We start from the raw sequence: 27,799 nt of genomic DNA on the forward strand, positions 1-27,799 counted from the left end.
AACAAATGACTCTCAAAACACAAAATTATAATCAAAATGACATTAAAAACATAGAAATAAAGAATAAAAAATATACAAAATGACACCAAAAATACACAAAACCCTTTGCTGTTTGTTTTCATGCACAGATTAGCTAGATTTTTAAATGCTAACATGAATGTAGATAGAATGTAGGCCCTTGGATCAGATCACACATTTGTGGCCCCCACCGTGATAAAAGTTGCCCCATTTCTGACTTAGATTGTGGCTTTTATGGTCAAAATATTATTTCGGTTATTGATTCAAACATTAACATTTCTGCACACAGATACATTGTTGGAATAATAATAATGAATTAAATGTATCAGAAAATACAGTGACTACCTTATACTTACTGATTTCTAATGCTGTAGTTAACTATTTGGGTATAATGTAAAATAACTTCACTTTTATTACATCATTCTTCCTTAACTTCCTGATTATGGACGCAACTTCATTTGTGATTCGTTGGCAAAATATGTTTAAAACAGATGACTCAGCACAGAAGAACGCAAACTTCCACTTCCAGCCTTTCACAAATCACGACAAAAACCATGAACATTTATTTCACATTTATACATTTATAGAGGGAGGAGAAATGCTTTGTTATTAGGAATAGTCTTTATATTTAACCATATGTACATGATTGATTTTTTTCTCCTTGAAATTTGATCTGTTTCTTATAAGTAGACACATATTTATGATACAATTTACATTAAAAATGAGTTAACTCCACTAAGAAAACAGTGTAAATACAAATTAAATGATTTATTTCTGTGTTTTGTGCTGAAGCCAATGTACTATGCATCTCTAATACAAACTTGCCCATTTTGTCCTTTAAAGTGTCTTATTTTGACATTTTTAATGCAATTATAGCAGATAAATACTGCTGCATTGGTTAATAATTATTAAAAAAAAAAACAATTTTCAAACAGATAAAATGGAAATTAATTAACACAATAAAAGCTTTACATCTCACAAACCAACTCACATCAAACTACTTATTGATGAATATTTACTTTGAGAAAAACGTCCACTAATCTATTGTTTTTATTTATTTTTTTAACTATAGTCTACTTTAAATTTCAATAAGGGCTCAAGGATGTGGTTTGTATTGCTATGGCAACACTGCCATCTAGTGGCTAAGATGACATTATAATATAAACAATAGGGAAAAAGGTTTTTGAAATATAGTCATGTTATTTTCACTTTATTTTTGCTTTAATTTACAGTTTTACAGAATAAAGTGCCACACAATGGCTCTGTATTGTCAAATCCGTCCCTTTTAAAGCATCAATTTCAGACCGCTCGAGAAAGTAAAAATGATAGAAAAATGATGAAAAATGACAATTCAGGGGTAAATACAATATCTCAGCTTCTCCAAATACAAAAATTGCATGACGACAGTCATTTTTAATCTGTAATTGTTGAAGAAATTCTCATTTTTTTCCCAATCTAGCAAAGTGTCCTCAAATTCTTCAACGAAATTTCCCCAAATTCCCAAAATCATGGAAATTTAAGTCAAAATCCGATATACTCACATATTTTATCATTTACAGTATATATCATTTACACATAGAAGTGCAAACCAGGGCACATTAATGTGGTATTTGCTCTAAATGCGCACTAAAGCTCTATGTAACCTTGGTTCCAGTTGTTTAGAAATGAGAGCCTAATAACTCAGTGGGGGCCACGAAGCTGTGATGGTCTGAACTGATGACCACAATATCAACATTCATGTCAGCAAACAATTTTTTCTGGATTTTTGTTGACATTTGGGGATGTTTTTCTGGATTTTTGGAGAATTTTGTGTTGTCATTTTGTATATTTTTTGGAGTCAATTTGTATATTTTTCTTGCATTCTGTGTATTTTTGCTTTTGTTTTGGTATGTGTCATTTTGTATTTTTTGTGGTCATTTTATGATTTTTTTTTAGAATTGTGTGTGTATTTTTTGTTGTTTTGTATATTTTTCTTTCATTTCTGTGTATTTTTTGCTGTTGTTTCAGTGCTATGAGTCATTTTGCGTATTTTGATGTCCTTTTAAGATTTTTTTGTGTATTTTTGTTGTTGTTTTGTATGTTTTTTGGAGTCTATAAGTGTATTTTTTCATAATTTTGTGTATTTTTGCCGTTGTTTTGGTATTATGAGTCATTTTGTGTACTTTTGTTATTCTTTTATGCTTTTTTTCTCTGTATTTTTAGAGAACTTTGTGTATTTTAGGTTGGTTTTTTTTTTTTTTTTGTACGTTGTGGGCCACACACAAGTAGACATATTTTTAAATAATTCTATTTTACGTTGATATCATATAACACATTTTATATCCTATAGCAATGAATCAACCACATACCATTTCTGGCTTTATTGACATGCTTATGTACAGTATGTCCACTGATGGTATTACTCATAGTGAACTAATCACATTGTCAGGTTGTAAACCTTTGGACTGTGTTTTTTGCTGACTCAGATTTGTCATCTTTTTTTTCCTGTTTGCACAGTTTAGATAACTCACTAAAGACTTGAGCAATTACAAATGGTTTTAAAGAAAGAAAAAGGCTTAACAAACACCAGCAGACCTTAGATTGTTGTTAATGATTAGGATCAATGGACCATTAACCTCTGGTTGATCTTAATCTGAACGTCTCCCGTGTGGTGTCAGATTATAGGACAACAGCAGGATTATCTCCACTAATCCAATTATTCACGTTAGCCACTAATCAGAAAGTCAAACTGGTCAATAAACGTAGGGTAGAATCCCAGTAGAGTCCACACACACAGAGGAAAATAATCACATTTAATAAAGAAATGGTTTGTAATTTAGAAAGTAAAGCAACAATGATATAAAATATACTTATTTATTTTTGTGTTAATATTTTGGACGTCTTTTTACCTTAAGAAAGACTCGAAGCTTAGACAAATAACCCTGTTGTTTGTTTATTACAATGCGCTCCTTGTCTTCGTTGTTCATACTCATGTGATGCAGGGTTTTTTTTCTTCAGTTTCCAACATTTAAAATGTTTATATTCTGCTTTAACAAATATTAAAACCCTACATCAGGGAAGAGGCGTGTTAAAAAACTAATATATGTGAGTGAAAAAAACAGAAGTGCAGGAATTGTACATAATAAAGCATAAATGTCCCAATGATGAACATTAATAGTGGAATGTGTATTTTTTTGTAATAATTTTGTTGTGAAACTGTGTATTTTTCACATACTTTGTATAATTTTACTGCTTTTGCTGTTGCATTGTATTTTTTGTTGTTGTTTATTATCTTTATCATATATTTTTCTGTCATTCTGTGTGTTTGGAGTCTTTTTTTGGGGCATGTTTTTATTGTTCTTTCTGTTATTTTGTGTTTTTTAGTCTTTTGTTGGGGTTTTGTATAGATTAGTTTAGTGCCCGTAGGAAGTATGTACTGCTATAGAAAAGTGGAAGGTTTATTATTTAGCACTGTAATATAGGCTACATATATATATAGTGAAAGCATATTTTAATTTTATTATTATTATTATTATTACTAGCCTTTGTTACTGAGGACACCTGCTGGTAAATATTTTCAGGGTGTTTTTGCGCTGAAACCTGGACATGTTGACCAGCTTGTGTGTTTTCAATAAAATATAAAAATAATCTACTATTATTTGTTGTTCTGGGCATATACCTCAGTTAAGTTGCACTAAAGTCATGTTGCACTGAAGTCAAAGTTGGTTTAAAAGCCACAGGCAGATTGTATGTTATTTTTTTTATTTTAAATTGTTGGCACATGGCATGTTTAAAGCCAGTGTTTTGAGTGTAAAATATGCCAATCAAATACATTTCATACAATTTACAGATTAGTTGTTTCTTAAGTCATATATATTTTTAAAAAATCGCAATAATTGCCTTAAACTTTAATATCGGGATATATTGTATCGGATGGTCAGATGACAGGCAATACACAAAATTAATATATTACTGTAATATATTACAAAAAATAACTAGTTACTCCCGACACTGTTGAATTCGAAATCAGATGTTCTAAAACTGTTTGTTTAAAAAAAATAATAATAAAAAATAGGCTTTGAGAAAGTTGACCTGAATATATTTTATTATCGGTAAATAAGAACTATTTAATTATAGTATGTTCCAAAAAAAAAGAAGAAAAAACCATGAATAATAATCCATATTTACAGTTTCTAAGCTTTAATTGCCTGAATTGTTGCTGTGTGATGATAATATGTGATGTAGAGACCATGTACCCGGAACTAGAAAAGCACAGCCCTGATGACGCCTTGACTCCACCTCACGATGCCATTTAGCAACAGATGAGCTTCATGTTCGTTCCAGACAGTCACATTCCAGCCTCGGGAATCCACTTTAGTGTCAATAACAACACTGGAATGTCCGCTTGTCTCTGAGCTGTCCTCCAACGCGTAGAACCAGGCGGCCTCTCCCTCTCCATTCAGCCCGAGAAGCGTGAGTGTTGTGCGGGCTGAAGGTTCTCCCGGAGCACCGCTGCCATGGAGGTGGTGCTGTGGATGTGGATGTTACCGCTGCTGCTGGTGCCGCTCCTGATGTGGACCAGCACCACCTTTGTGTTCTACTTCAAGAAGTGCTTCTACGTGGCCTGGATGATGTGCCTGGCCCTGGTGGCTATCCCCCTGTGTGTGCTGAAGAGCGGCGGCAGAGACGTGGAGAACATGCGGTGAGTGAGTGGATGACGGCGGGCTGGAGACACCGTCTGACAGCCAGAGCCCCGTTAGCATATTAGCTAAAGCTAACGGTGGGTGTTCCACTCTCACTGGTGCCCCTGGTAACTGGAGACTTTGCTCTTGTAATTAATACATAAATACTGACAATAATTAATCTCGAACACACAGTACAGTATAATACACCGAGGCTGTCATTTTAAATCAATGTTTACAGTATTTTAGAGAAGTTTGCGAACTTACTGTGTTCTAAAATATTCATCCCTCACTGTAACAACATTATTGACTATTAGTAGGGGAAAAAAAGATAATAATAATGATGAATTTTATTTGTAAAACACTACATTTGAAACAAAATTTCAAAGTGCTAAAGTTAACATTAACTACTTCAGTGCCCGTTGGAATTATGTATTCATATAGTGGGAGGAGCTTAAGTGGAGTTGTCAATTATGGCCAAATGAGTTTATGTTTGAAGGTTAGATGTACAAAGAGGTGTACATACTCTGTAGTGTTATAAAGGGGATTATGTGTGAGTGCAAAGTAAAATAGTGTGTGTGATTTCCCTGGTTTAATTATATAGAACATGTGCATGATAATGTGTTTGTTGTTTTTATTCATTTTTATATTTTTTCTGTAATTTTTTTGTATATTTTTTGGAGTCATTATGTGTATTTTTTATCTTTCTGTATAATTATTGTTTTTTTGTTGCCATTGTAATGTGAATCTGGAGTCATTTTGTGTATTTTTGTATATATTTTGGTGTAGTTTTTTGCATTTCTGTTGTCATTTTGTGTATTTTTTGTATAAATATTTAATTCTGTGTATTTTGACTAATTTTCATATTTTTGTTGTCGTTTGCTGTATTTTTCTGTAATGTATGTTTTTTGGAGTTATTTTGTGTGTTTTTGGACTGTTTTTGTAGATTTTTGTGCATTTCTGTTGTCGTTTTGTGTATTTTTTGTATTAATATTTAGTTTTATTTAGTATATTTTTGTATGAAGTGTGTGTGTGTTAGGGGTGGGAACCTCTGGGTACCTCGCGATACGATACGTGATACAAAGCTCACGATAACTATTATCTCACGGTATGACGATACTGCGATTATCGATTCCGTCACGGTCAGAAATCAATCTACGATAATCTATGACATAACAAGAAAAAAAAAGATTAAGTGAAAAAATACAATTTTTATTTTATATCTCTGAAACACAATAAATTGAAAAAGTGTCCTATGAACAGTGACACTATTTTAGTGCAACTTTTCTGTAAATAAGTGTCAACATATCAATGTAAACCAATAATTATCTCCAATAGTGCTTTCTATAAACAATAAATAGGGTCTTTCTTACCAGTGACACCATTATAGTGGAATGTTCCAGTAAACAATATATTGGTTCCTTCAACAAACAGTGACAACATTTCTGTGAAGACGTAACTGCACATTTTAGTGAAAAAGCAGAAAAGGTTTTAAAAAATAAAAAAATAAATTTGATACTTAGCACGAGCATATCGATAATCGATCGTGCAAAAAATATTGCGATATATTGCCGTATCAAGATATCGTCACACTCCTAGTGTGCGTGTGTGCGTGCGTGTGTTCTCTAACGAGAACTAAGGAACGAGTAGTCATTTTGAAAAATGGGGCCCCGTGACATGTACGGGGTAATGGGCCCCATTTATATATCGGTTTGTGCCAATGATTCGGTTCCACCAACCGTCGTAATATTTGACTCGCAAATAAATGAGAAATCAACTTTTGTTTTTTTCTCTTGGGGGCCCCCCGGCGCCCCAAATCGTCAATCTGGCCCCGAGCGTGGATGCGTACACATCCGTAGATTATAGCTACCAAATTTCAGCCTGATCCGTTCCCATATAACATAGTAGTGATTTTAACTATTGTACACAAGAAGAAGAACAAAGTGCGGGCGTTGTGAGTTTGGTAGACTAATAATCAGGATTTTAAAAACTGTTGAGCACCATTTATTATGTCTATATCCTCTGTTTACAGTTTTTAATTCTGCATTAGTTGTGTCTTTTTAATTGTCTACTGACTTGTGTCAAAAATCCTCGATCTGCCGCAACTCTTTCAACATGAGTTTCATTGTCGAGATGCTCAGATTACTACATCTGTTAGGTTTACTGCGTCGTATTATTCATTGAACGCTACTTTTATAGTTCTCATGACGTCAGAAACCAGTCAGTTGATTACTTAACACATATAGTGCACACTCAAATTAGCTCTGTTCACTTTTTCATTGGCGCAATATCAGATAATAACATTTTATTAGTCCCAGAATGGAGAAGTTGGATTGTATCATCCGTCATCTGTGTAAGAACTATTATTACATCTTCTTCTCGTGTCTCTGTGTGGAACATTTTACAGCTCAATCCTCAGAGAACAGAAAACATTATCCTTTATAAATACAAATATAACATTTTCATTACCTCTCTATAAAGTCTGTGCTCCTCAAAAGTGTCCGTGCTGAATTGGAAACGCTCGGTCACATCATTAAGTTAATGAAAATCACCAAACTGTCATTGTTGTGCCTCTTAGAATGGGATGAATTCCATGGTTCAGTGCACAATAGGACTGCTACTCCTCACACGCATCAGATTCAGAAGATTTTCAGTCCTTTACCAGTTGGATTATGTAAAGATTAAATTATATTTTTATTTCCTTAGACAAGATGATGTTAAATAATCACATGCACATCAGACTAAAGAACATTCAGGACATTTCACTCATCATATAGTTATTTTACCTTATTTATTTACATGAGAATGAGAAACATCAGTTATAGTGTTAATATTAGCCACAAATATAAGAAACTGTGAACTTTATTATTATTTGTGCCATAGTATATAGTCATCTTTAAGATGTAAATCCTTGCTTTAATCAGAAATAAAATACGTTGGTCACCAAAAATGATGGAAAAGGTGGTGAAATGGGATTTTAAAAATCACAGAAATTGGTTAAAGTTGCATATTAAAGTGGGCAAAAAAAGGACAGAAAAAGTGGTTAAAATAAATGATTCAAAATGTCAATATTGGCTTAAAAGTGGCAGAAATTGGGTGGGTTGGGGTAATATAAATTAAGAAGTAGGAACAATTAGTAAAAAGTGGCAAATAATGGACATGACAAATCGGGAATGTGGTTAAATTGGCAAAAATAAGCATGAAATATGGTGAAAAGAGGTTAAAAGTGACAATAATGGGTCAACATATGTGACATTAGGTGATAGAGAAGTGACAGAAATGGGAGTGTTGTAGCAAAAATGCGATGTGATGTGAATAGGTTAAAATATGGCAAGTTTGGTTTAGTTGCAGAAAAATGGTAAAAATAATCAAAACTGGGCTTTAGAATTGTATCTCAGAGACATTTAACAGTTGTACAATGGTCTAAATGAGTCCTGCGACACCACTACAAAAACACCCACACAAAACACACAAACGCACTGATAGAGCTCCAGCTTTTGCCAAGTGTGCAAGTTTGTGTGCACAGTGCTCCTTTTAATAAACTACTAGTGCATGATGGGAGAGGGAAAACATGTGGAGGAAATCCATTCAATCACTGTCCAGGTTTGCTAATAATGTGATAAACTTTTTGGAATTAATTCTAGACATAATAATAATAACAAGCGTATTGCTGCTCTGCAGACAGTGAGAAATGAACAGATAATAATAATAAAACCAAAATATCCCATAGTCTGGGACAACATTAGTGTTTTCCTAAAGTTTTAATGTTGATATTTGCACCAGTAACATGTCATAAGATGTCGACACAATGAAAACAACATTGTCTGCTCAGCTCAATGCTTTAGAACAATGTAGCTAATGATGCTACGTTTAGTTATGTCAGCTACAGCGGATTCATTAGCGCTACACTGTTGAAAATTGGACAAAATCCATTTTTTTTTTTTTTAATAATACGCAGGACTGTGACTCTTAGAATTTTCCAGAGGGAGTTTTATCCCATTGCCCAAAAAAAGTCAATGTAAGCACATCTACTATGAAGCAGAATTCCCTAAAAAGTGAATGGTTCTCGTCAGCGCTGTTGAGCGTAGGGGCCCCCTACGGTGCCCTAGGTTCCCAAGTGGGGTACGCAAATTGTCATAGGAGTGCTAGTATTAACGCTAGGCTAATGCTAGCTAATAAAATAACTTTAAAATAGTCTAAATTATGTTTTATTCCTTTTTTCCATTTAGGGCTATGATTTGAAGTAGGTGATTTGGTTTGTTTTATTGGTAAATAACTTTCAAATAGTCTAAATGATTTGAATGAAAAAAATCTTGATAAAATCGTGATCGTGATTTCGCAAAGAAAAAATTGTCATATGATATTTTTCCCATATCGTCCACCTCTAGATTATAGTCTAAACTGAGTGTTTGGCTTTACGACCAGAAGATTTGTGTGTCATTTCATACCAGTGATGAGGTCAGCTGATACTCGTATGCTATGAATAAATACCTTTAGTGTCAATGTCTACTTTGTGCTGCTGTAGTGTTGATGTTAGCGTGTCTGCCTTGGCTTTAATTCATACCATGAACAGAACCGTTTGTGTGCTAGATTCTTGCATACTCATGCATTTTTCTTATTCAATTCTTTGAACAATGACTGTATTATAAAGTACCTTTGCCTTTAAATCTCCTCTAATTACATTGTAGAACCAGAGGCCAGGTGATTAGCGTCGGCTACTACTGAATAGTTCTAATAAGCTCCTTCATTGCTGACACTTAACTGCTGACATCAATGAAAACACTAGGTTTACATGCCTCGGTGCTCACATAATGACACTTTGACGGCGTTGTTAGCTGAGGTGGTGGTGTTGTGTTGCACCAGCGTGTCGTTGTGTGTCAGCTCAAAGGTTATCAGGACCTGTCGACTGGGACTAAACCACTGAATTAGGTCAAATCTCAGACGAGGGAAAGAAAACTCCACATTTTAATCACGTGAGCCACTGAGTCACTGCACTAGAAAAAAAGGCTTTGATTTGATGGGTATTAGTAGTCACAATGTAAGTCTGACATGTAGGGCTGGGCGATATATCGAGATTCATGATACATCGAGTTTTCTATTTTGGCGATATAGAAAATGACAGTATCGCCTATATGAATATATTTTTGTTTTATAGCTTATTTTGTATTAAAATACTAGTTTTAGGAGTCGTTACTTCCCAGAACATTATGAAAAGCTCAGTTAGTTGATTTCTGAGTGCGTGCTAACACAGACCTTCATTTAAACAAGACACATTAAAGAACTCACTCACACGTGCTGTCCCTTAGAAGAGAAAAAGACTAAAGTGGCACATATTGTTCAGCTGTTTGTTAATAAATGTCCCATTGTGTATTTTTCTTTACTCCTTTTGTTTATTTTTGTCCTATCATGCATTTTTTTTCTTTTTCTGTATAATTTTGTGTAATCTTGTTGTTTTACGTATTTCTCTGCTTGTTTGTACATTTTGCATGTAGGTTTTCTTTGTGTATTTTTGTTGTTCTTCAACGTATTTCTCGATTTGATGAAACGTTTTTTGTAGGTTTTCTTTTACTATTAAGTATTTGTGTTGTTCTTTTGTGTACTTCTCTGTTCATTTGTGTTTTTGTAGTAATTTTGTGTATATATTTTTTTTGCTGTCAGTTTGTGCATTTACTTTTGGGGGGCCGCTAGTTGCCCATGTTTATGATCCACACACAAACCTTTTGTGATGTTGTTTTAGCCTGTGTGGCATTTTGCATCAGCAAATTTAACCCAGAATTGTCTTTACAATAAAACTTTTTATTAATTAAAATTATCTAGATTTATATCGTATATCGCCATTTTGAGATTTAACAAAGTAAAGCAGTTCAACACAAATATTAGTTTTTGAAGTCAATAAAAAGTATTTATATAAGAAAAAATGTGACAAAAACATGCTATAGCTGCATTTTCTATTAGCTGTGACGCCTTAGAGACAATTAGCAGAGATAAAAGTATTTATGTGAATACTTAGGGACAAAAAACGGCCAAAATATGGGCAATATTTTGTATAACATTGTGTTTGTTAATCCTAGACGTCAGGGTTTTTTAACCACTGTGCCTGTGTCGTGGGAAATTAATCGATTTCACCTAATTGGTCTAAAAACACATTAATCAAATAATGGAAAAAGAACAACATACAAGTTCTCATTGTTCATGTTAAGAACTAGATTTGGTTCATTGTTAAATATCACATGCTTCAATAAACAGCCTTTGGATGAAATCTGACACTTGAAAAAAATGAATTATGTATCATAATTATTATTATAATTAATAATATATATATATATATATATATTATATAAAGATTGTCAATTGTACGTTTTATGTTATTGTTCATTTGATTCCTATTAAAAACCTTGACTGCAGATTGTTAATTTCACTTTTTAGTCAAAAAAAAGAAATATGACACTTTGATAAGAATAACGGTATATTGTTAATATAGGCCCTTTAATAAAGTATTTCTTACCCTTCCTTCGGGAGGGCTGGTGATAATTATGCAATAAAATAAATTCATTTATTTAATTGCAATAACAAAAGACAAGGTAAAGAAAAGGAAAATATTATTAAAAACATTTTTTTTTTTAAATGCTTAAAAACACTGCTATACATGACAATTATAAAAATGTAAATTATTGGTTTTATTTATAATTATATAATCACTCGAGCTGTCCTGCACAACATTGTTATATTCGAAGGATCTCAAGCAGCGTTTACAAAAAATCAATATATTTGCTTTGAACAACAGTTGCTGCAACACCGATTGAGCCGTTACACAAGCGGCGGCTTTTGCACCTCACAGGTTTATCGCTGCACGTTTAAAGGTTGCTGTACTTTTTATTGGTTTAGCATGAACGCTGAGTTTTAAGTGGAGCAGCAGCATTAGCTGATCAGTGGGGAGAGACAAATGTTCCTGAAGGGACTAGTTTCACTAAAACAATGTTAATTGTCTACCTAATGTTTTAGTAGTTTTAGTAACTGAGTTGCTTTATGGGTACTTGTACTTTTTTGAGTATATTTCTAAATGAGCAATTATACTTTTACTTAAGTATGTTTTAAAAGAAGTAAAATTATTTGTTACATTTCTACACCCTACCATTACTGAGTAAATTATAATTTTTTGTTTTAAAAGGATTAACGGACATTGTGTAAGTGCAAAAAAATGAAATAACCAGAAAACAATCAAATGCATCGCATCATAGTCGGCCAGTCAGATTAAACGTAATGCACCGCGCCAAAACAGCATTAAATGTAGGTTTTTTTCTCAGTTTTAGTCAGTAAATGTAGCTATACTTTGCATGATCATTTTTTTTTTATTTTTAAATGAATTCATTGGTGTTATTTTATTTAAACAAGTTCAGATGAACTATGGCCTGACTCGCGGAACGTCTCTGCGCCTAATGGCACGTGCCACGTTACCGAGAATTCAGTCAAATGACTCGATTCCTCCGAGTAAAAAATGTCTCAGAGAGGCTCTTAACATCTGCTCATAGAATATCTACGTCAAATTACAGCCCGATTCAACGAGCGTTAACGGAGGAGTAGTCATTTGAAAAATGGACCCCCGTGGCTCATACGGAGTAATGGGCCCCTTTCATATATTGCTATGCATTAATTATTCGGTATATATATATATATGACTCTCAAAAAAAAGAGAAAACAACTTTAATGGAAATTGCCAAAAAAAAAGGGCCCTTAATCGAATTGAGTGATTCATAATCGTAATCTACGTTGAATTACCGTTGAAACAATATATCACACGACTGTTCCCATAAATGTTGAAATTACCGGAAAAGGGCTCTGAGCATCTCATCATATTCATTCATAAAGTATTCCTACCAAACTGCATTCTGATCTAATGAGAACTAACGGAGGAGTAGTCATTAGAAAAAATGGGGTCCCCTGGCGCCCCCGTGACACGTACAAGGTAATGGGCCCCGTTTATATATTGGTATGTGCCAATGATTCGGTGCCACCAACCGTCACAAATAAATGAGAAATCAACTTTCGTTTTTGTTTTTCTTTTTCTCTTGGGGGCCCCCTGGGCCCCAAATTGAAAATCGGGCTCCAAGCGTCGATGCGTACACATCCATTGATTATAGCTACCAAGTTTCAGCCCGATCCGTTCACGAATAACAGGAATAGTGATTTAAACAACAACAACAACAACAACAAAGTGAGGGAGTTTTGAGTCTGGTAGCCTGGCCTAAAAACTAAAAATAATTGTACATTTTCACAATCATACAGATGCCTTTGTGGGAAAATAAACTAAGTTTCAATTGTGCAATATTTTATCTCTTGCTTTTTAAGTTTTAAAGCGACAGTTTTATAAAAGCGTCCAGCAGCATCTCTCCATAATGTAACCAAACAGCAGTTAATACTTTTACATAGTGACTTAAATGTCTATTTTTAAATTGGTCAACGCTGCTCTAAGTGTGTTTTTAGAAGGTTAAAAAAGAAAGGAGAGACAAATAAAATGCTGACGTTGGTTTTGCACACACAGGCTGCTGAGGCGCTGATTATTTACTGAGATAAGGAGACTCGACTGTTTGCTTAATGGAACAAAGTCATTTACATTTCCTGTTGTGACACTAGAGAATCACATGTAACACAGACGTAAACAGAGTTAATGGAGTTTGCAAACGTTGGTGGGAATATTTACTTGACCTTGTTTGTGTGCGCGCGTCAGTGTTTGTGTGTGCGTGATAGACACTTTTATTTCAGTTTAATCAGCTTAAGCAGGGTTTAAATTAACTTTTTATTTAAAAAAAATCTGATTAATCGATTATGAAAATAATCATTAGTTGCAGCTCTATTGGTTCATGTCTTTTGTACGTTATAAGTGTTGACATAAACCAATGGGATTGGGGTTAATAATGTATAGCTGCGTGTAATAATTAGTTATTTAACTAAGGGTTATATTTCTCAACAGGATCATTCGTTCTCTGGTTCGTCATGTGAAGTACTTCCTGGGCCTTCGGTTTGACGTGAGTGGCTGGGAGCATCTGCAGACAGAAGGTCCTTATGTCATCATCTCCAATCATCAGAGCTCCCTGGATGTTTTAGGTACGTGATGGAACATCTGATTTTTTTTTTTTTTAATTTCTAATGTTTGGATGGACGTATTTTGGTGTCATGTTGTTATTTACCATAAGCTGAAAGACTAGTTCAGACTAGTTCAGAGCTTCTCAACCTTGTTGTCAGGACCCCGTTTAGTGTCCCAAGACGCTGGGAGAAAAAAAATAAGATTATTTTTTGACCAATTTGAGCCCGTTTTTGCTTATTTTTATCCTTTTTCTGCATCTACACCATACTTGCCATATTTTTGTTCCTTTCAATGCATTTTTGCTACATTAATGTCATTTCTGCCACTTCTCTATCAGTTTTTTCAGCACTGATAAACCCTTTCCACCACTTTTCCACCTAACGTCACATATGTTGACCCATTCTTGTCACTTTTAACCTCTTTTCACCATATTTCATGATAATTTTTTGACAATTTAACAACATTCACAATTTGTCATTTCCATCATTTGCCAGTTTAAACTAATTTTTCCCACTTTTTAAATGACATTACCCCAACACCCCCCATTTCTTTCACTTTTAAGCCAACATTGACACTATTTTCTAGGGTTGTGAAACGATACACAAAAATCACGGTTCGATGCGTACCTCGAATTTGAGGTCACGGTTCGGGTCATTTTTGGTACAGTATGGAACAAAAGTGCAAAACGTAAATGTGCTTGTTGTTTATTCAAAACTTTAGTAAACCAACAATTTATTTAGCATTATACAGAATATGAAAATAAAGTTAAAACCCCTTTTCCACCTATTGTCACATATGTTGACCCATTATTGTCGCTTTTAACCTCTTTTCACCATATTTTATGCTTATTTTTGCCAATTTAACCACATTCACAATTTAACCAATTTTTGAGGTTTTTAAAATCCCATTTCACCACCTTTTCTACCATTTTTGGTCACTTTTAACCCATTTTATTTCCGATTAAAACAAGGATTTACATCTTTAAGATGACGACTATATATACTATGGTGTGAAGAATAATAAACTTCCTGGATAACAGTGGATATTAACAATCTTAACAACATAGGAAAGGATGGATATAGAAAGATTTTTTTTTTGGCGTTTTGTCTAATTTTCTGTCGTTCTCTGTATTTTTCTTGTGAATATTCAGGAGAAATGCCCCGTATTATTGATAATTTGAAATCTTGAAGGTATTTTTCAAGTTTATTAAACTTGTATTTTTGGGCTCCACTTCAGAATCAGATTCACATTTTAGAAGCAATTTAATTTAATAATTAATTAATTAAAAAAAAAAAAAAGATATTTATTTATCAGTGAATGCAGGAAGGTGATTTAGATGAAGTCGTGTTGTAGTTTCAATGCCGTGTTGACTCAGCTGCAGCTTCACTCAGGAAACAGTTCAATGTGCCTTTGTTAATAAATTACATTTTTACAGGCGTAAGTATGTGTTTGAAAGCTGTAGGCTGGCCGGTATTTAACAGTAACTATTGTTTTATCTGGGTTGAACTTGATCCTACTGTAACAGTAAACAGTGTTTTGTGTTGTTTTATTTTTAATTGATGCCACAAAGAAAGGCTAAAGTTGTTAAAATGATCTGTATTTTATTCCCGGGTGTTTTATTTTGAAAAATTCCCACTTACGCATTACTGCTTATCAAAAAAAAACTTCTTTCTTAATATTTCATGCTTAATTTGCCTTTATTGTAACCTAAATATAACAAAAAACAATGTATGTACAAGTCTAATATTGTTTGATATAATATACATGTATTTATTGCTTGTGTTTATTTGAAAAATACATGAGAGAGGGACGTTAAAAAAAATTATCATATTGAGGGGAAAAAAGAATCACAATGAGCTTATTTTACAGGATAGTTCAGCTTTATTGTGGAGGATTAAAGTTCTAAGTTTAGCAAACGTCTGTTTTTCTTTCTGAAAGCGTTTTTTTTAGTTGCGCTGCGTGACGACAGCAGGCTCGTAGCCAGGGTTGTGACAGTGGGAGAACCTCCAACTCTCTGTGAAACGCCACGAACGCACCGCGGTAGGCTTGTTTAGCATCCAAGTTACCATGGCAACTGCTACACCCTGCCATTATTAGCTGCTCCTCTTTTGCCACGACGGCGTGAGATGAGAGCTCCTCAAACCCAGGCTCCTCCTCCTCTTGTTCTGCTTCTCTTCAAAGTTTGGTTAAAAGTGACCAAAAATGGTGGGAAAAGGTGGAGAAAGATTTTAAAAAAACACAGAATTTGGTTAAAAGTTGCTGATTTTGGGTAATGCAATTTAAAAATATAGATCAAATTAGTTTAAACTGGCAAATAATGGGCATGACGAATTGTTAATGTGATTGAAATGGCAAAAATTATCATGAAATATGGTGAAAAGAGGTTAAAAATGACAATAATGGGTCAACATACGTGACATTAGGTGGAAAAGTGGTGGAAAGGGTTTATAAGTTCTGAATAATATCCACTGTTATCCATGAAGTTTAGAATTAAAGTTTATTATTATTTGTGTAATAGTATATAGTCATCTTAAAGATGTAAATCCATGTGTTAATTGAGAATAAAATGGGTTAAAAATGGTAGAAAAGGTGGTGAAATTGGATTTTAAAAACTACAGAAATTGTTTAAAAGTTGAATGTGGTTAAATTGGCAAAAATAAGCATGAAATATGGTGAAAAGAGGTTGAAAGTGAGATTAATGGGTCAACATATGTGACATTAGGTGGAAAAGTGGTTGAAAGGGTTTATAAGTGCTGAAAATGTTTTGAAAATGGAAAAAAATGCGTAGAAAATGCATTGAAATTTGATGGAGAAGTGTCAGAAATGGGAGTAATGTAGCAAAAATACTATAAAAGGAGCAAAAATATGGCAAGAAAAAGTGATAAAAATAGGATAAAATATGGCAAGTTTGGTGTAGTTGCAGAAAAATGGGTAAAAATAATCGAAAATGGGCTGAAATTATTTAATATTTTTAAAGAATCCCTGATATAGTGATTTGTCTTGTAAATCTGTTATTTCTTAAACTCTTCTCTCCAGGGCTGATGGAGATCTTACCAGACCGCTGCACCATGATCGCTAAGAAAGAGTTAATCTACGCCGGTACGGTGGGTCTGATCTGCTGGCTCGGCGGCATCGTTTTCATCAACCGGAAAAAGACGAACGACGCCAAGAGCGTCATGGCCGACGCAGCCAAAACCATGTTGGACGACCAGGTAGAGTTCACCTCATTAACGCTTCAGTGGGGGTCAATTACATTCTAAAAGTAACCTTCCTCTTGTGTTAGCTTTCTGTCAGCATCTCTTATGCTAACCTAAAAAGAACACATTTAAAAATTAAATCAACTTTAAAATACACTAAAAAATATTATCTCTCATTTAATTAAATGAAAATATAAGTGTTAATATATTTGGTGTGGGCGTCTGAGCCCTTCTTCTGCCAGTATACCCCTTGATTTCAAATTATTTTTAAATGGTAAAATGATCCTCAAGAGAACCAACAGGTAGTGGGAAAACTTAATATGAAAGACATTTTAATAATTATTAACTACGTGTAATATGGTTCCACAGGTTTGCGTTTAATTACCTTGTAAATGGAATTTATAGAATTCACATGCCAATTACAATTAAAAAGTAAATTATCTGAACTCAATTATGATTACAACCGCAACATATTTGATCATTTACCATTACAATTATAATTGACCCCAATCCTGGCCCGAGTAGTACAATGTGTGGTGGTGGTGATGATGATGATGATGAATGAGTGGTTTTCTGTCCAGATTCGTCTGTGGGTGTTCCCCGAGGGAACGCGGAACCAAAGAGGCGACCTGCTGCCTTTCAAAAAAGGTGCTTTCCACCTCGCAGTGCAAGCACAAGTGAGTGGTTTCACTCTCGTTTCTCTGTTTACTTCTTCTTTTTTAAGGCTTTGTCCACCTCTTACGATCCTTCCTCATTTACTAGGGCTGGGACTTTCACGCGTTAATGTGATTAATAATTACAGAAAAATAATGCACTAAAAAATAACCCAGTTGATCGCTTTGTTTTTTTTTTAATAAAGATATCGACGTCACCACATTTTCAAGTCTTCTCTAAAAGCAAAAAACAAAACAAGCCAGCAGCAGTTTATTACGCCTAACATGAGCACATCTTTAGTGTTCTATGTAATTTTTCAGAAAAGGACAAACACGAATACAGAAACTGAGTTTTAACTGTATATAATGTAAACATTGCATTAAAAATGCATTTTATGGAACCTGAATAAGGCAGTATTTTGGTGAAAAGTGATGTTAACCAGGGCTGGGACTTTGACGCGTTTATTGCGATTTATTAATTACAGAAAAATAAAGCACACAAAAAAAAATGCTTATCCCGGTATACACTTATTTTACTAATGCACAGAGCACAACACAAGAAACAGGAGAACCAGAGGAGAAGTCGTTGCTGTGGTTTGTGGACGTTAATTTCAGTTTAAATTAAAACACCGGATAGAAAAATAAAGCCCAGTTGTGTGTAAATTGTGCAAGAAAGAGTTTGTGGATCAGTGGAGCTTTTCTAGCCTCAGCTAGCACCTCAATGCTAACATGTAGCAGCTAGCACCTCAATGCTAAACATGTAGCAGCTAGTACCACAATGCTAAACATGTAGCAGCTAGCACCTTAATACTGACATGTAGCAGTTAGCACCTCAATGCTAACATGTAGCAGCTAGCACCTCAATACTAAAGATGTAGTAGCTAGCACCTCAATGCTAAACATGTACCAGCTAGCACCTCAATACTAAACATGTAGCAGCTAGCACCTCAATGTTAAACATGTAGCAGCTAGCACCTCAATGCTAAACATGTAGCAGCTAGCACCTCAATGTTTAACATGTAGCAGCTAGCACCTCAATGCTAAACATGTAGCAGCTAGCACCTCAATGTTTAACATGTAGCAGCTAGCACAGACAGCTAGCTATTTTCTACTGTTCATTTTTCCACTTCTCTACAATGTTCTGCACTAAGTGCTGTTTTTTATTTTTTATTTTATTTCAAAAACATATTTGTTTTATAAAGTTTACCAAAAAAAAATCCAGAAAAGCATGAATATAACTTAGTTAAAGTTGGTGCTTTGTGAACAATGCAATATTATTATCACTCAATGGTAGAAATAATAAACACTATTTTGTTGTTTAAGATAAATTCATTGTTTTCATTTCTTATACCAAAAGCAGTTTGAATTGAAAGAAATGTTGCTTCTCGTGTCAAATATTATTTAGATTTAATTAATTACATAGTTTTTAATTATTAGATCCTTTTTTAATGAAGTCCCACTACTATCAGTTACTTCACAGAGGGCTGTGTCGCCTCTAGACACAAGGAGGCGCTATTGACCAGACCAAACATTAATGAAGCTCATTATTATTATTATTATTATTATTATTATTATTATTATTATTATTATTATTATTATTATTGTTTTGATTATTATTATTGATAGGTTGTTAAAAAGTTTATGCATTTGTTTCATTTTCATTATATTTAATAGAAAATCATCATTTACTACATAATTTACTAGCTACAAACAAACAACTTTTAACTAATTGTGAAACATGTAAAAATGTAACAATTATGTCATGTTTTGCAAAAATCCACCTTGCATTTTTGAAAATATTTAATATACAACATACCACTGACCATACGCTAAAACTCTGTAACTTAAAAACATTTGTTCCAATGTTTCAGTGAAAATGAACATTTAAAGATGGTTAATTTAATACCTTATCATCAGTAATGAATTATTCTAAGTAATAATTACATCCATCATCTGATCTGTGTTTGAATCCTGGAAAGTATTTTTGTTGTTGTTTTTTGTTTTTAGTCATTTGATGTGGGGGTTTTGGCATTTCATGCATTGTTTTGCTCATTTTGTGTGTTTTTGTTGTACTTTTGTGTTTTTTTGTCATTCTGTGTAACTTTTGCTCATTTTGTTGCAGGTTTTGTGTGTTTTTAAAGTAATTTGATGTTTTTTTTTTTTTTAAATTAATTTTATGTATTTTTGTTGTAGTTTTGATGTGTATTTTGTCATTTTATTCATGTTTTTATTTTTATTTTGTGTATTTGTGTTGTGGTTATATGTATTCCTAACATAATTTGATGTGCTTATTTTGTCATTTTATGTATTTGGGCTCTAGTGTTTCTGCTTGATTTGATCCTCCCACCTGATTGTGCTGACACACACACACACACACACACACACACACACACACACACACACAGAATAATTGTCTGCTCAGTAGCATTACTGCGTGTTTGCAGGTGGGAGGTCTGAGTAACAACTCTCTGGGGTTCAGACGGGTGGAAGGAGTCAGAGAACAGAACACGTTTGTTTGCGTGCGTCTCCACATTCTGACCATCGTTGAAGATGGATATCAGTTTGATTGAAGCAGCGAAGCTACGCAAACACAGGCCCTGCTACTCCTGATTAGCAAACGTGTTCGTTACCACGGGGCTCCCACAGTTCAAAACGTTTAATGTTTCCCCCGTGACTCTGACTGCTTTTAGTTTGAGCTGAGTCATGTTTCAGCCTTTATTTACACTGAGAGCAGCAGCATAATGTGTATGGCTTGATTAGAGCAGGGGTTCTCAACCCGTGGGGTCAGGAAAAGAATATTTTTTAAACATTTTGAGCCCATTTTTGTTTATTTTTACAATTTTTCTGTAACTAAACCAAACTTGCCATATTTTAACCTTATTTCATCACTTTTTCTTGCCATATTTTTGCTCCTTTTAATGCATTTTTGATACATTACTCCCATTTCTGACACTTCTACATCACATTTCAATGCCTTTTCTGCACATTTTTGCCACTAAAAAGATATTTTCAGCACTTATAAACTCTTTCCACCACTTTTCCACCTAATGTCACACATAATTGTCACTTTTTACCTCTTTTCACCATATTTTATTTTTGCCAATTTAACCACATTCACAATTTGTCATGCCCATTATTTGCCAAATTAAAGTCAATGTTTCAATTTTTTTCTGCCATTATTGACTCTTTAAACCCTTTTTACCACTTTTTCTGTCTGATTTAAATATTTATGATTATTATATACTATGGCGCAAATAATAATAAACTACCTGGATATATTTTTTTTCTTCCTTGTCTGCCAGATGCTTTCAAGGACTAAGAATTTTTTTCACACAATTTGAGCCTATATTTGCTTATTTTTACTCTTTTTCTACAACTACACCAAACTTGTCATATTTGAACCAATTTTCATCACTTTTTCTTACCATATTTTTACTCCTTTTAATGCATTTTTCTGCCACTTCTCCATCAAATTTTATTTTCTGCACATTTTCTACACTCTCGATACATTTTCAGCACTTCTCCACCTAATGTCACGTAGGTTGACCCATTATTGTCACTTTTAACCCGTTTTCGTGTTTATTTTTGCCAATTTAACCACATTCACGTTGTCCATTATTTGCCAGTTTAAACTAATTGTTCCAATATTTACACTTTGAACCCATTTTTACCACTTTTTCTGTCTGTTTTTATCCACTCTAATTTGCAAATTTTAACCAATTTTTGTGGTTTTTAAACTCCCATTTCACCACGTTTTCCACCATTCTTGGTCACTTTTAACCCATTTAATATCTGTTTAAAACAAGGATTTACATCTTTAAGATGGAGTAAATAATAATAAACGTCCTGAATAACAGTGGATATTATTCAGATGAATAAATAAATGTTATCACAGATTCATAAAACAATGGACCATCATTTTGCTGACTTTATTTTGGGGGTCGTGGGCTGAAAAGGTTGAGAACCACTGCTTTAGAATGCATAACACTATTTTCTGATACTTTGTTTTGAAATGTTTGCTCCAAAGTTAAAAAGTCTTAATCACCGATCTGCAATCTGTTGCTGTAACTTCTGCATTTCCCATGTTTTCAGGTTCCCGTCATCCCTGTGGTTTTCTCCTCCTATCGTAGCTTCTACCTACTGAAAGAAAAGCAGTTTAATTCAGGTAACTGACCGTCATCATTTCCCCTCCCTGACTAAAGCGTTACAGCAGTTCCTCCTTTTGTTCTGTCAGCTGGCCTCTAACTTTAGCACTGGTTTTTTTTTTTTTTTTCATAGATAGACTGATTTATTTTTAGTTTTTGCCATTTTGTGCTGCGACAAATACACATTTGCTGTAGTCAGAGCGCGCAGTAACGTTAGCAGAGTTTACAAAGGATGCTCCAATTCTTTAGCATCAATGATTCTTCCTTTGGTTCTGATGTTTTGCAAGAACCAAACTTAAACTTTGTAAAGATAAAGAAAAAAAAGTGAATTCTATGTCCTGTTTACACAACAACAAAACAACACTTCCTGTGCCACGGGCACACGTTCACTGATGCTGCAGAACCTCACAGTAAGGAACACTGTTCATGTGCATCACTTTTTGGAATTTAACTGTGATTTACTTCATCATCACTTGGATCAGTGACTGGAGACGTATCTCATGTCTGCACCAGATTCTGACCAATCACAGAGCTGCACTCCTACTTAGAGCTGCAGATATTTCCCTTTTTAACACAGACTCTGGTTGGACTCGGCTCAGACGCTGCGCGGTGAATGAACCGTCAGGTGATGTTTCAATAAGCTGAAGAAAGACACACAAAGACACACAAATGCTGATGGGGTAAATGGCGGTTGTCCTCTGGTACAAGAATAAATGATGTTTAAAAAATACGCCGCGCACATTTAAATAGTATCGGCAGCAATGAGTTCAGACTTAAAGAGAGATCGGCTTTAGTCGGGTTCGGCCCGTATTCTGACGGCTATGGGTCAGATCTAACGCTGTAGGTCTGATCAAAGCTCTACTCTTACTTGTGTTCAGAGGAAGGCTGCGAATAGTTCAAATAGTCCCTCCTATCTCCTTTCCTATCCACTTTTCCTTAACCCCATGGATGACGTCACGGGGTTAAGGAATGAGTTAGGAGACTTCCTAAAGGAGTTAGGGAAAGAACATCACATATATTTTGACAATCAGCCGCACTTCCAGTGGATGATATAATGATAATCTATCTATAAAGCAAATAAGGTCGTGTGTGTGTGTGTATGTGTGTATGTGTGTATGTGTGTGTGTGTGTGTGTGTGTGTGTGTGTGTGTGTGTGTGTGTGTATGTGTGTGTGTGTGTGTGGAGTGAATATCTCCCCGACGCGGTATGAGTTCGACCTGAAACTTTGTCAATGGCTTCCAAATACCCTGAGTGTGTACATCTGTTATTTTGGAGTAATTCGGTAATTTCCAAATGTTTATTTTAACTTTATTTCGGCTTGACGGATCATTCATGTTCACCCAGTGAAACCTATTCAGCTTTTGACCTCAGTGTGTGAGCGGGCGCTAGCGCACCATCTATATCTATTTCACTGCACAGATCCTCACCAGAGCTAGAGTCATGTGTGCGGCCAGAGCCAATCGCTGCGCACACAGCCAAGCAGACACGGACTGTAAACACACGAATGAGAGAGAAGAAGATAGTTTAGACCGGAGAGGGAGAGGGGGGAGGAGCGTCTGAGCAGCCGCGCTCACACTAATATACTAGCAAAGCTCTCAAGTCTCACTGATTGGGCCTGATGTGAGGATGTGAGTCACTGATGTGCGTGCATGTGTGCAGCTAAAGCGCGTGCGTGTGTGAGCCATGGAGTAGCGAGTCACGCACACACACACCAAACGACAACAGAAATATTAAAATCACTCAAAATACACAAAACTAAATATTTATACAAAAAATACACAAATGCACAAATCTACACTAAAAAAAGATACAAAAATACACAATTACTCCAGAATCACACTACAATGGCAACAAAAAACAATAATTATACAAAAAATTTGGCCATAATTGACAACTCTACTTAAGCCCCCACTATATGAATACATACTTCCGACGGGCACTGTACTAGTAATAATAATAATGTTCGTGATGTCTGACATGGTGAAAAAAACTAAAAATGTCTCCGATCTATTTTTCTAGAACAACAGTGTCAGTTATTATCTGATAATATGGCTGCTTATCATAAAACATGGGTTTTAGATTATTTAAAGTTGTTCAAGGCCTATTATTACATTGGTAATTTACATCCTCTTTTCAGTCTTTGTGAGTTTCTGTGAACACTCTAATGAGCGGGTCCCTTTAAATGTTGTCACCACAATGAATTGTGGGTCAGCATTATCTTGTCTCCTTTGGTAAAGGATGCATCATTGTTTCCTAGGCTAAAGGAGGTTATAAAGGAAGCATTTAGAAAATTGGAACGCTCCTTATCATGGCCGCCACTTAAACACCTAAGGAAAAGTGGATAGGAAAGGAGATAGGAGGGAATGTTCAGACACAGCCACAGTGTCCATATTTCCTTCCTGAAATGGAATGCAGTATTTTTAACAAACGTTATGAAACATGAGGTTCTGTGGGAGGTTGAGGGTGAACTTTTGTCTCTCTGCAGGAATCATCACGTTAAAGATACTCCCAAAGATCGAGACGAAGGGGATGACGAGCGATGACGTGTCGTCTCTCTGCGACCAATCCTTCCAAGAGATGCGTTCGGCCTTCCAGGAAATCTCGGTACCGCAGACCAACGGGCCCGTGGGCCACTGACGCCGGTCCCTCGCAGTCTGAGACCCGGTCCTCCATTCTTAAAGACAATCCTCGCTCTCTTCCGGGTGATTCCATCGACTGGTCGGGAAGCAAGGCGACACGAGCTTCCTGTCACGAGTTCTTCTCTGGAGACGAAACGGCTCAGTTAGTCCTGACGGGAGCAGAATGACGGACAACGAGCTGAGCAGAACGGACACCAGTCCCTCATGCATGGCGTTATCTCATTTGATTTGATTTGATTTTGAAGGACGTTCTACCTTCGTCTTTGCTTTGGTTTCTTTCATTGCAGGTTTTTTTTTTTTTTTGCCTTTCTGCTCAGCATTCTTTCCTTTTCATCATCGTCGCTGAGTGATGACGCGTTCCTCTCACGTTGCCTTGGTTTTAGCTTCAAACCTTCATCACAACCTTTGCTTTTACTGCGTGTTTCTCTCTGAACTACATTCCAGTCTTCCTTCTGCCTGAAGACAAAGAGAGAGACACTTCCTGTAGTTGTTGTTTCCTCTGAATTTAAGCATTAGTTCATCCTTCCACAACCAAAAAAACTCAAAAGAAAACAACGAAGGCGAGGTTGTGAAACAACAACAGCCATCTGTAGAGAATCAACGACTCAGCAATGAGTGATGTTCTCTTATTATTATCACAGAATTGATTTTTTTTTTTCCTCTTTTCACTTTTATTTATTTTTCACTTCACAAAGTGGTCTTTTTTTGGTTCTATAATTATTGTTTGTGTTGTTTCAAGATGTGTTAAAGTAGCACAAAGTGACTCCTTAAAGTGCTTACGGCACTAGTGGCGCGTCGCACAGCTAGTCGGCTGCTGATTGGTTACTGATAACCAATGATTTTTGAGGATTCTGGCTGAAAGAAATTTGCATTTCAAGAAAGATTAATTTGTGTGTTTGGCAACAAGAATGTTTTGGAAAGATTGATTTTTGATGCAAAATGTGGATTTCACTCGAAATTTTACATCAGGAAACCAACAGGAAGTGGATATTTCACTGACATTCTACCAAAATCTAATCAAATTTACTCCCATTCTTTTTTTATTTTTTACTTAACCTAAAAGTTGACGTTTAGATGGTGTTAAAATTGGTGTGAATCAATTATTTTTGAGAATTGTGGCTGAAAGAAATCTGCATTTCAAAAAAGAATTCCTTGTGTGTTTTAAGCGTCATCGAAGAACGAGGTTTGGTAACGTGAAAGTTTGATTTTGATGAAATATTTGGATTTCACCAGAAGGTCAATTTTGATTCAGGAAACCAACAGTAAGTGGATATTTTCTTCTGACATTCTGCCAAAATCGCCTAAAATTAAATAATTTTTGAGGCGATTTTTTTCCCACTCTTTTTTGTTTTTTATTTAACCTAAAAGAAGACGTTTAGTTGGTGTGAACCAATGATTTTGGGGATCCTGGGTGAAAGAAATCTGTATTTAAAAAAAAAAAAAAAAAAAAAAAAGAAAGATTCCTCGTTTGTTTTAATTGTCACGAAGGAACGAGGTTTGGTAACGGGAATGTTTTGGAAACATTGATTTTGATGGAAAATTTGGATTTCCAGAAGCTAAATTTTGGTTCAGGAAACCAACAGGAAGTGGATATTTTTTCCTGACATTCTGCCAAGATCACTTAAAATTAAGTAATATTTATTCCCACTTCACAAATGAACTCCCTTTTTTTAATATATATATATATATTTAACCTAAAAGGAGACGTTGAGACGGTATTAAAGTCGGTGTTGCTAACAAGAATGTTTTGGAAAAACTTCAAAGGTTTCCCTAGAAGCTACATTTTGGATTTTGAACCCAACAGGAAGTGGATATTTCACTGACATTAAGCTAACACACGTGCACGTATGCATCGTCTAAAATGAAGTGTTTTTCAAAGGGTTCCTGACATTTAGTCACACTCCAGTAATTCATTTTATTTAACCTAAAACTATTAAAGTTGGTGTTTGTTTGCGGCCTTTAGTTCCACCGATGATGTTTGTATCTTTTTTTTTTTTTTTTTCCGAGTTTGCATTTTAATTAATCAATGGTTTGTTTGTTGTTTGGTATTTTCAACAGTGACCTCAAACCTCACAGAACTGACTGAACTGTTCTATGTTAATATTTTCTACATCCAGGTTTAATTTTTTCTGCCTTGAACTCACACGTCTTGACCATAAAAACTCTCGTCTCCGTAAATCTCAGAATGTATCGCAGCATTATTTAGTTCAGGAAGTTCTTTTTGTCGCATTGACAAAATAAAAGCTCAAATTGAGGTGTTAGAGTAAATGTAAAGGGTTTGTTTTTATTTTACGTTTGAAAGCTCTACCAAATTGGTTTCTTCCTAAATATGAACTTGAACGAGGTTAATTATTGAAATAAAACAACAACAACTAAAGAATGGAAGTGAATTTCATTACCTCCAGTTTTTTTTTCCTTTTATTTTTTTTAATTTTAAGATCATTTATTACCTCAGTTTGAGAGAAAAACGAACCTAACGTTGATGGTTTATGTTAAAAACAAAAAACCGACTCATTCATATTATATATACATATATATATTATAAATATAAAATACTATTTTTGTAAAATTGCGTCTTATTATTCTAGGAAAGCAAAATCTGTGATTATTTCAACATTTTGGTGACGATGTATCTCTCCGACTCACTTCAGTACAGATGTTTAATTTGTAATGTGTGTGTGCGTAACGGCTCTGCGTTCCATGCGCTGCTGATGAGGTGGAAAAAAAACAAACAAAACGAGCGTTTTCCACCTCATCGAGGACTTTTGTTTTCTAGATGAGCTCAAAAAAGCCGATTCTCACCAAAGCTATTAAAATGTGATTTATATGGATATGAAAGATCTGAGCTGACATTCTGCAGAGCCTTTTGTGTGTGTGTGTGTGTGTGTGTGTGTGTAATTACACACACACAAAGTATGGACATGGATGATAGTATCTTGTTATAATCAAATGTAGTGTTGATGATTTCATCTATTCTGGGTAAATGTGAACGCCTTGCATAAGAGTCAATAAAGTTCATTTCTTTGCTATCATGTGTTCAGTAAATGCCTTTTTTTTTATTTAGAACCTTCTAAACCTTTCAAAATTAGGGTTCGCACGAGTTGCTTAATAATTTTTACAGAACAATTTATCCCCATTTATGCTTAGTTTTACCTTTTTTTTGCAACTACGTCAAACTTTTTATGTTTCAACCTATTTTCATCACTTTTTCTTGCCATAATTTTGCACCTTTTAATGCATTTTTACTACATTACTCCTATTTCTGACACTTAATCATTTTAATCAATGCCTTTTCTGCACATTTTTCCACTTTCAAGACATGTTCAGCACTTCTAAACCCTTTCCACCTCTTTTACCACCTAATGTTACTCATTATTGTCACCTTTAACCTCTTTTGACCTTAT

At 34.7% G+C, this 27,799-nt stretch overlaps 1 protein-coding gene across 1 annotated transcript; it reads left to right on the forward strand.

Moving 5' to 3' along the window:
* The first annotated feature begins 4,254 nt into the window (after positions 1 to 4,254).
* Positions 4,255 to 27,424, forward strand: agpat2 (1-acylglycerol-3-phosphate O-acyltransferase 2 (lysophosphatidic acid acyltransferase, beta)). The gene is made up of 6 exons (XM_028463740.1): positions 4,255 to 4,699; positions 13,648 to 13,781; positions 16,798 to 16,973; positions 17,540 to 17,635; positions 21,704 to 21,776; positions 24,242 to 27,424. Exons 1-6 carry the CDS (start codon positions 4,515 to 4,517, stop codon positions 24,391 to 24,393), a joined length of 816 nt encoding a protein of 271 aa, XP_028319541.1. The 5' UTR covers positions 4,255 to 4,514; the 3' UTR covers positions 24,394 to 27,424.
* The last annotated feature ends 375 nt before the right edge of the window (positions 27,425 to 27,799 follow it).

This window comes from Gouania willdenowi, chromosome 12 (genome assembly GCF_900634775.1).
Source record: "Gouania willdenowi chromosome 12, fGouWil2.1, whole genome shotgun sequence".
Taxonomy (NCBI): domain Eukaryota; kingdom Metazoa; phylum Chordata; class Actinopteri; order Blenniiformes; family Gobiesocidae; genus Gouania; species Gouania willdenowi.

Excerpts from the sequence above, each read along its gene's own strand:
- agpat2 (XM_028463740.1), top strand. The coding sequence starts at position 4,515 with ATGGAGGTGGTGCTGTGGATGTGGATGTTACCGCTGCTGCTGGTGCCG. Across the intron at positions 13,782-16,797 it reads GAGCTCCCTGGATGTTTTAG|GGCTGATGGAGATCTTACCA; the intron begins GTACGTGATGGA and ends TCTTCTCTCCAG. Across the intron at positions 21,777-24,241 it reads AGAAAAGCAGTTTAATTCAG|GAATCATCACGTTAAAGATA; the intron begins GTAACTGACCGT and ends GTCTCTCTGCAG.